The 10,642-nt window shown below is 42.1% G+C and overlaps 1 protein-coding gene across 15 annotated transcripts in view; it reads right to left on the bottom strand.

Moving 5' to 3' along the window:
* Positions 1-7,355: 7,355 nt before the first annotated feature.
* Positions 7,356-10,642, bottom strand: part of LOC138164389 (exonuclease 3'-5' domain-containing protein 2-like) — a 69,067-nt gene continuing 65,780 nt past the window's right edge. For 6 of the 15 annotated variants that reach the window (XM_069092156.1, XM_069092157.1, XM_069092154.1 and 3 more), the window contains one exon: positions 7,359-9,754. In XM_069092156.1, coding sequence (XP_068948257.1) covers positions 9,714-9,754 — 41 coding nt within the window. In that variant the 3' untranslated portion in view covers positions 7,359-9,713. Of the gene's footprint in view, positions 9,755-10,642 lie in introns of all 15 variants that reach the window. The other 9 variants (XM_069092147.1, XM_069092151.1, XM_069092146.1 and 6 more) reach the window with 3 other exon arrangements.

Raw genomic sequence — 10,642 nt, 5'->3', positions numbered from 1 at the left:
CAAAGCAGATCCAAGAACCTGTGGTGGCGGCAAACCCTGAGGACGCTAGGGGTGCTTGCTGCTACACTTAGAAAATAGATCCAGGAGAGATAATTTAAGAATTATTGGACTGCCTGAAAGCCATGATAAAAAAAAAGAACCTAGAAATCTTCCTTCAAGAAATTCTCAAGGAAAATTGCCCTGATATTTTAGAACCAGAGGACAAAATAAAAATGGAAAGAATTAACCAATCACCTCTTGGAAAAGATCCCAAAAAGAAAATTCCTAGGTATATTATAGCCAGGTTCTGGAGTTCCCAGATCGAGAAAATATTACAAGCAGCCAAGAAGAAACAATTCGACTATTGTGGAAACACAATCAAGATAACACAAGATCTAGTAGTTTCCATATTAAGGGATCAAAGAATATGATATTCCGGTGGATTAAAACCAAGAATCACCTACTGTAATGGGAATGCAGATTTGGAAGATCTTCCCTGCCCCTAGGCTAAAGTGCACCTGAAGCCTGGGGTGGGAGGCTTGTTTTTCAGTAGATACTTCTTGATTGGCCAGTGAGTCAATAAGGTTGTTACATTCTCTGAGCCAGGAGAAGGCTATATAAGCCCTGATGTGTAGCTTTGTTTTGGGGGCTCACTTTGAGAAGTGTTCTGTGATTTGATATGGATTCTGGGAAGCCATTGTCTGGAGACCCCCGGCTTTGAAAAAAACCCAGATGTTTAACCTGTGCTGGCAGCAACCCTGTGGACACTTGGGGTGCTTGCCGCCACAAAATGGTGTCACGAACAGGATCTGCAGAGTAAAAGGAAAGTATGGGGACTGGGATAATTGTTTGTTTCCCAGTTGTGGTAGCTGTGACTCTGTGGAGCCATGGGCCAGGAGAGAAGAATGGCCTACATGCAGACTTTGCTGAGCTGAGAGCAGGAATGGTGAGCTGCCTGCATCGGGACCTGGGCAGACGCCAGGAGCGGCTGCTGCTTGTGGGAGGGGAAGGAACCCAGGAGTTCAGAATTCAGCCACAGGAAAAGATAAGAACTGAGCAGCAAAGCAGGGGCACTGAATGTGTTTCCTTGCTGCATTCCACAGTTTGGGACCCAGGGGGAGGATGGACTTGTGACTATGGTGGGTGGGATGAAGTGCCTTGGATCCCCAGGGACCCCACCTTGTTGGTTTTGTTGCCCAGCCCCCTCTCAGTACTTGGAAGCAGGGGCTGGAGCTGTGTGAGGGGAAGGACACCGCCCCCCCCCCCCAGAACTTTATTTGAACTCTTGTTTTGAACTGAAGTGATAATGCTATGTACTTTGTGTTTGTTGTTTTCTAATTTGCAGATTGGGGGTCATCATTCTGGCTAGAGGTGTACTTCCTCCCAGTGGTCTATTATTCAAATTACGTAAAGCCATGAACAAATTATCCTTCCAATGTTGATATGAATTATTGGAACTTAACTTCCTCAACTGTCCTTTCATTAATCCATTCATTCTTTCAATTAACCCAGATGCTTCTGGATAATATGGAATATGATATATCCATTCTATATTGTTTAGTATACAATACTTCTTCATTTCATTGCCTTTGAAATGTGACCCGTTGTCACTTTGAATCTGCATTGGGGTTCCATAATATAGACTTATGAGATCTAGAGTTTTACAAGTGTTTTTCTGGGTTGCATTCTTATAAGGACAAGCTACTAGTACACCTGAATAGGTATCAACACAAGTACATATAAATCTGCATCCTTTATCCAGTGGTAGTGGACCAATATAATCTATTTGCCAGATTTGGGCTGGGACTTTTCCTCTTGCTATCTCTCCAGTTACTACCTGAAGAACAGTTCGCTCCCTTTCCAATTGACATATATGACATTCTTCTGCTATCTGTTTTAACAGTGAATGAGAGATACTAATACCTCGATCTTGTGCCCACTGGTGTGTGGCCTGGACCCCCAAATGGCCTGCTGTTTGGTGGACCCATTTTGCTAATACCGGATCATCAGTTGTTGTCAAAGTAGGGACAATATGTTCAGTAGCAATCTTTGCCAGTCAATCAGCATGAGCATTGTACTCACGTTCTGGTTTGGTGGGGGCCACGTGAGCATCTACATGAAAAACTGACAAGTCAGTGACCAAAGACATGTTCCAGATATCTTCCCATAATTCTTTGCCCCAGACTTGTTTGCCATGAATTTCCCAATTTTAATTTTTCCACATGGGCATCCATGTAGCTAACCCATTAGCTACCGCCCATGAATCAGTGAATATATGACACTGTCCTCCTTGTTCTATTTTGATGGCTTGAGAATGTGGGTGCTTTCTACTTTATCTACCTGTGCCAATTTCATAACTACTCTATTGGCTTTCACTTTCTGGTTTTGGGACTCAGTCTTTTGGTATCTTAATAAATTTTCTAGCTTATTCCCCCATATGGCAAGCATGATGTATTTTGTGATGGATAATTATATCAGCATATCTGTAATTTCCATAGGCATTGTGAATATGGCATTGCTGATACACCTACTCAGCAAAACTGAGTATCATGTTTCAGGGGAAAATATGTTCATTCAATGAACTGAAGGATTTGGTTAAGCTGATAGGATAAACTTGGGAGCTAAAGTATGGGTAAAACGGAAGCCACAGCACATTGGAAGGATAATACCATAACTATTGTTTATTCCGGAGAAGATGATTACAAAATTGTACCCTTAACTCACATATTCTATCATGATTGAGGCTACAATAGTGGGTTCATGGATGCCAGAAACACGGCTGACCCTATGTCTACCCTGTTTCTGGTTATGGTCTCCTTGTTTCTTCTTGCCTTTTTGTTTTGTACCCTCCCCTAACCCCCATAGATGCCTGATCGCTTAAGCTGGATATCACCTCCTGTTTACAACTGTGACATATCACCCCGGACCTGGCATCAACCACACTCCAAATGCTGGCTAAAGAACTGACCTCTCAAATGGGACCTCTTGGAACAGTGGCAGTTCCAAGAATGCAGGCTAATTGGGGTTAAGTGACTTGCCCAAGGCTACATGGCTAGTATGTGTTCAGTGCCTGAGGCTGGATTTGAACTCAAGTCTTCCTGACTCTAGGGCTGGTGCTCTATTCACTGTGTCACCTAGCCACCCCACCTTGCCTTTTTTGTATGAGATAATTTACCCTATTCTGTCTCTCCCTATCTCCTCTCATTATATTCCTCTCTCACCTCTCAATTTCACCTTTTAAATATCATCCCTTCCTATTCAATTGATCCTGTGCCCTATGTCTATGTACACCTGTACACACACATATATATGTATACACACACTAACCCTAATCCTTAGTTATATGAGTTCCCTCTATGTATTCTCTCTTCCTCTGATGCCAAGTGTATTTAGGGAACTATAGGCCCTAGGTTTGTGGAGATATTTTGTTGTCACTGTTCTTACTATGCTATTTCAGCAAATACTTTATGCTCCTTCCCTTCATTGTGCCCCTCTGACATGACCACAACCCTGGAGGCCATCTCTAATGGTCCTAACTATATCTGACCACTGGACCCAGATGGCTCCAGAGGAGAAAGTGAGGCTGGTAACTTTACACAGTCTTCCTCACTTAAATCCAATTCACTTACAAGCCATGGCATCACCTACCTGATGTCATGGTCTTGTTGAGAATGAAATCCAGAGGGGCAGAGCCAAGATGGCAGAGTAAAAGCACGAACTTGGCATGAGATCCCACTCCAACCACTTCTGAGAATGAGAGACAAACAACAATTTCCATAACCTTGGCAAACCCTCATAACCTCATGCCTGGACTGTTGTAATAGGTTTCTTGTTATTTCTTTATCTCTCTCCACTCCACTCCATCCATCCTCCACTCAATTAATAAGCTGATCTTTCTAAAGTGCTGTTCTGATTATGTCACCTTCACCCCAATCTCTTAATGAACTCTAGTGGCTCCCTAGGGCCTCCAGGATCAACTATAAAATCCTCTGTGTGACTTTTAAAGTCCTTCATAGGGGCGGCCGGGTAGCACAGCAAGTAAGAGCACCGGCTCCAGTGTTGAGAAGACCTGGAGATTGAATCCCGGGCTCAGACACTCAGCACCCACCCAGAAACACCTGGCCGTGTAACCTTGAGCAAGTTACTTAACCCCAATTGCTTAGGGGCGGCCAGGTGGGTCAGCGAGTAAGAGCACCGGTTCCAGTGTTGGGACGACCTGGAGATTGAATCCTGGGCTCAGACACTCAGCACCACACCCAGAAATAACTGGCTGTGTAACCTTGAGCAAGTTACTTAACCCCAATTGCTTAAAAAAAGATATATACATACATACATACATATATATATATATAAATAATAAAGTCCTTCATAATTTATCCCCCTCCTACCTTAGTAGCCTTCTTATACTTTACTCACCCCCACATACTCTAAGATGCAGTGACACTGGCCTTTCTGCTGTTCCTGCAATCAGACATCCCATCTAGAGATTCTGGGCATTCTCTCTGGCTCTCCCCCAAGCCTGGAATGCTCTGGAATGTCCCCCAAGCCTCACCTCTCCTTCCTGGTTTCCATGGTGTCCTTCAGGTCTCAGCTAAAATCCCACCCTCTACAAGGAGCCTTCCCTGAGGCCCCTCAATATTAGTGTTTTCCCTCAGCGATTATCTCCAGTTTACCCTGCATGTACATTTTTTGTTCTCTCTCATTAGACTGTGAGCTCCTTGAGGCAGTGACTGTATTTTTGCCTTTCTTTACATCATCAGACTTAGCACAGCCTTCCACATAGTAAATACTTAATAACTGCTTATTGACTGATTACTTTAGGTATCTTGATATAGAGAACACCTTGGGTCTTTGTCCCCCACAGGACTCAACCTTCAAATATAACCCCAGACACTAGCTCTGTGACTCTGGGCAAGTCACTGCCTCACTCTCCTCATTTGTAAAATGGGAACGAGAGTACTACTTACCTCACAGGATATTTGTGAAGATAAAATGAGATATTTATAAATCATTTTGCAAACTATAAATGCTGGTTATTACTATAAACATTAATAATATAGTGATTTCATCTGAAAATGCATGGAATATTTCACATTGATGAAAGAGTATCTATTTTTTTTAAGTAACAGAAATCTATTTTCTTGCTCTCCAACTGGGAGGATGATGGAGGGGCACAAGGGGTTGCTATATATCACTAGAGTAATTATGTATGTGTGTGTGTATATATATATATATATATATATATATATATTCTTCTCCTATTTATCAATTTGCTCTGCATGATTTCATACAAATCTGTTCAAGACATCCAGTAACAGTTCCAATCAACAAATTCTCTTCACACTTAGAAGGAATATTCTCCATAGGGTTCTCTCAATGAATAAATTTAAACATTTAACTCTCTGATACATGATTTCATCCAACAAACATTTGTTAAGCATCTACTATATCCAAGAAACTGCACTAGTTCTGCTAATACAAAAACAAAAACAAAATAATATCTGCCCTCAAAGTAAAACATGAGGTAAATTGAGGACAAAGAAGTGATTAACAGGGTGGCCAGGTGGCTCAGTAAGAGCACCGGCCCCAGTGTTGGGATGATCTGGGGATCAAATCCAGGCTCAGATACTTAGCACCACACCCAGAAATAACTGGCTGTGTAACCTTGAGCAAGTTACTTAACCCCGATTGCTTTAAAAAAAAAAAAGGATTAACAAAAGTGAAGGTGTCAGTGAGATTGAGACACATGAACTAAATGCCAGGCTGAGAAGTTTGTATATTATCCTAGAAACAAAAGAAAGCCATTGAAAAATTTAAAAATAAGTTAACTTATGTGTTTTGTTTTTACATGACATTTACAGCTTACTCCCACTTTATAAGAGGTCTTTGTAACAGAGTGAAAGAAGTAAATTAAGTAAAAATAATAGTAGTTTTACTTAATTTACTTCAAGGGCTGCTAGTTAATACAGTGGACAGAGTGTTGGACCAGAAGGCAAAAAGACTCCAGTTCAAATTCTGCCTCAGACACTATCCCTGTGACTCTGGGCAAGTTACTTAATTTCTGTTTGCCTTAACTTCCTCATCTGTAAAATGGGAATGAGAATAGCACTTCCCTCACAGGGTTGTTGTGAAGATAAAATGAGATATTTATAAATCCTTTTGAAAACTATAAAGTGCTATAAAATGCTTCTTATTATAAAAATTAACAAGATAGTGATTTCATTTTAAAGTGCATGCAACATTTCGTATGTGAAATAGTATCTTTAAAAAAAATGAACAGAAATGCATTTTCTCCCTCTCCCATCTACCACCGTATTGAAGAAAAGAAATTTTCTAATCCCTCCCTACATATACTTCTCCCTTTTTCCTCATTCCTATTTGTATCTCTGTTGAGTTGAATGTGTCTCAACACCAAATCATTTGTGATTTCATTCTGCCCTCTTCTGACCAGTTTAGATGCTCCCCCATCTCTTCCATGTTTGTATGTGGTTCTACTTACACAACCCAATTAGGTTTCTTAACTCATTTCCCTATCTTTTCTTGCATTTTCCTTGAATGTATCCTTTCTCTTCCCTTGCATCTTCCAAACACAAATCTAAATAGAGAGTTTTTTGTTTCATCTGACAACCTCTATGATTCCTTAGGACTGACATGATCAGACTTGGCCCTGTCTTCCCCCATTTAAATCTCCACTCCTACACCTAACTTTACATATCTTAACTCCCTTTTTTCTGCTCCAAAGAATCCCAAGGCCTCTCAGTCTAGCCCTGCCTCTAAGTTCACTTGATCCTGATTTAAACCACACCCCTATTTCTGCTGGAACATATAGACCTCTTTCCCCAGCACACCAACCCAACCTCCTCTCTTCCACCCTTTCTTGATTGTTTCAATCAAAGGTGTGCAACTTCCCCTCTAAGGGAAGCTCCAACATTTTTGGTATGACTCCCAAACAGATTACCTGCCTTTGAATGTAGTAGAGTAACTAGCCATGTTGAAAACCCCCTAGTGGAGGGCTCCATAGTCTTTAGTACTGTGCAGCAATAGCCAGAAAGGTCCGGGGAAAAAAATGCTTCTTTGTTTTTTAAGGGAATTTGCTGCTTGGTGCTAAGCAAACTTTTGAGCTAGGCAGCTGGGGCTTATCCCTCTGACTCTCGACACCTGGAACCCTTCTGGACTCTTTTGCTGACCCTAGTCTAGTAGAGATCGTTTATGAGAATTCTACTTCCAGGGATACACTGCAGCCTTGGCCAGGTGGTGTCATCTTTAAAATGGGGTTGATAATATAGGTTGTCGCCAAAGTCTTAATTCGGTTTAAAGCTTATAAAAACCGCACTAAGACTTTTGGGATGCCTTGTACATGTACATAGTATCTACATCACAAGGCTATTGTGGTGCTTGGAGAGTTGATCAGGACACCCTGATTTCCCCCAAGCCCAGTGTAGCAGCAAGCACCCTAGGATACCCAGGGTGGCTGCTATTACAGGTTCCTAGATCTGCTTTTCTAAAGCAAAGCAACTCAAAATGGGTTAACAATCTTGCTTTAATCAAACATGTCATTTACCTAGTTCAGGGGAAAAAGGTCAGCACCCCGAACTTCAGAGAATAGAGGTTACAAGCAGATAAAAAATACAGAGAAACAGATCAGCAGACAGGCTTCCAGCTGCCTGACCATTACATCCATACCTAGTCAGTTACCAGACAGGGAAGAATCAACATCTGGGTTTTCAAAGCCAGGGGGCTCAATGGCTGCCCAGAGTCTCGTCTGGTCAAATTGTAGTGGACATCTGAGAAATAACAGGACAGCAAAGCCAATTATAATTTAGGAGTGTTTATTAACCAGCTGGTGACTGCCTCCCCAATAGAGAAGACAGCATTGAATCTTCTGAAAGGTACACTTTTATAGAGCTAGGTGTTGCTAATCAACAAAATGTGGTTCCAAGGGGGGGGGAGGGTACCATTTCTAGTAAAGCCTTGGGTACCTAACAAGAACAGACTTGTATCTAGGGTATATTTCTAGCAACACAGGTGAAACATTCCTTTACTATTATGCCCTATCAGGTGGTTTCCAGGGACCCTGGTAGGGGCCCCTTCTGGCAGGTTTTAGGGAGCTTTGGTGTATAATTTCTGATGGGCACTTCACTCCCCCTTTTTCTTGTTCAGAGTTGAAACTGGACTCAACTGAGTCCAGGGGACTGCTCTCCTGCACTAGGGCTGTGGTACCCACTGCTGCCAATCCTGCCATACCAAGGCCAACTAGGATAGGGACTAAAATGGGGGCTGCCAGCAAAAAGGTGTTCTTGTATACAAGCAGTCAGCTGCCCGAGTCTGCAGGGGTGATGGTAATGGGTGAAACAGGGGGGCCATCCGGGGTTCGATTGCCACCACAAGGTGGGTTGAGGACTGGGTTGGGATCAGTGGGAATAAGAGCCCTCGGCACCGGAGTGCATTGAACAAGACCCCGGGGTCCCTTCCTGTGCAACAAAATGTGGTGGTCACAGCTGCCACCGGAGACCCAGTCAGCAATGGTTACACAATCCCAATTGACACAGTGATATTTCCCTATCCCCCACAATCGGGAGACCCATCCTCAGGGCAGACATACAACTGGGTTGACCAAAGGCTGCTCTTCTGCTCACGTCTCCACAAGCAGCATCATTGGTCCCCGCAGAATACATGCCTGTATAGGGAAACAACATGAATCTGGGGCACAGTGATCAAAGGAAAAAGTGTGGGCTGGCCATGAGTCACATTTTTGAAATTAGAGTCCCATCAATTGTCTTAGTAAAAGTACAAGAGCACAAGGTGGGAGCATAGGAGTTGGAACCGGCCAAAGGCAGGAGTGCCAGGAACAGGAGCGTCAGGACAGTCTCTTAATCTTCAATTGTGAATCACTGGCTGGCTCTGTTACCCACAGGTCTGGTGGGTCGGGGTGGATCCAGGCTTTTCTTCCGGCCACCTTAACAGCAGAGTGGTCTGATACACCGCTCGGACTGTGTCCTGGATGTCTTGGAGAGCTTGGAGGGACTTGAGAAGTAAATCATTAACAATCATACATGACAGCATTCACCACCCGAAATACAATAGGAGGTGGAGTACCAAACAGAATCTCAAAAAGGGGAGTGAATTTTTACACATATGCATTCAGTTACAAATATTAACACTTGCTTAGATGATGGAATAACTACAAATGCAGATTAAAACAGCAAGTTCTCTTCTGCTTTACAATTATCAATTTAGCAAGAAACATGTCTTGCAAATGGAGGTTTTAGTGGCTCTCTTAAAATCACACTAGAAATTTTAAAAATTTCTTCTAAAAATATTTTCCTTCTTCAAAACAATTTCAATGATCACTAAACCTTTATGAAGGAAGTTAATTGAAAACTTTTAAATGATCTTAAGCAGTTTGCATAACTTTCTGTACATGTTTTAACTCTAGATGAAAAATGTTAATTTTCCAATAAGCTAACATGAAAGAGCTCATAGCTTTTACTGATCACTTGCTCTGAGCATAGAAACCTGTTATAGAAGGAAAAAAAGCAGGGACATGTGACATTCCAAATGTGCCAGGAGAAGACGTCCTTGGCTCTGTATAAATTCAGGTACAGTTACAGATATCCAATCGTGCAGCATCTGTTCCATCTCATAGCTAGACTCAGGAATTGGTGGGAAACATTCCTTTTCAAAGGAACCTCATGGGTAAACGGAGCCAGGAGGGATCCCATCCCAGACAGAGGCTAAGATTGTCCCTTCGCCGTTACCAAATGTAGACTTCCACCTGTTGACAGTACAGGATCACATTCCTCTGAGTAGATAGTGGCATTTCCTCTCAGACGCTGATTTAATGCAGACAACTATACCCAAATCCCTCAAGCATGTTTGGCCTGTCTGTGAGATGGGTTTTACTGGGGTCTGGCTATGGAGTATGCTACAGTTTCTTGGAATCACAGGTTGACACCAAAGGAGAATGGGAAGTTCTGAAGAGGGCTTGGCAAACTCACATCTCTCACATACACAAGAGAGAACATATATAAAGGGTTTCAGCTGCAAGTGTGGAAAGGCCACCTGATGCTTAGGGTGCAGTAGCAAAGCAGATAGCAGTACATTCTCCTTTGTGTCATAGACACCGATAAAATGATATGTTTCTGATGTTGAACCATTTGACAATTCCAGGGAAGTCTGTTGGTAGGAACTTTATTTATGTATAAATCCTTCCTCTCTCACTTGCTACCTATGTGTCCTAGCTAACCTTTCTGACTTTCAGTTTCCTCATATGCAAAACAAGGAATTAGAAGACCTCTGAGGTTCCTTCCAAATCTAAAACTATGGTCTCATGAGCTAATAAGAAAATGTCTGATTTACTTGAGACTTTTGTATACCACAGTAGACATACCACTGAAATATATACTGAGGTCACTGAGATATATCTTACAAATGAAGAGAACAGTAAGATGGTCAGAAAGGAACACACATACACAAAAAACCAGGATAGTTTTGAAAGCTACAGGTTGAATTAATTATATATTTAAAAAGAAAAGCAAGCTGTATGTATTAGATATCTGCAGTATCTTGTTTGGAGTTTTTTGTATACCACTTCAGTAGGACTTGGGAAATTGAAGATTTTCCCTTCTCCCATCACAACAGACTTTTTTCTACTTTCTTTCCT

The sequence above is a fragment of the Petaurus breviceps genome, unplaced genomic scaffold (assembly GCF_028583685.1).
Source record: "Petaurus breviceps papuanus isolate PSGF00001 unplaced genomic scaffold, PetGlider_PUasm1.0 189, whole genome shotgun sequence".
Taxonomy (NCBI): Eukaryota; Metazoa; Chordata; class Mammalia; order Diprotodontia; family Petauridae; genus Petaurus; species Petaurus breviceps.
This window is presented reverse-complemented; position numbering and strand designations above follow the sequence as displayed.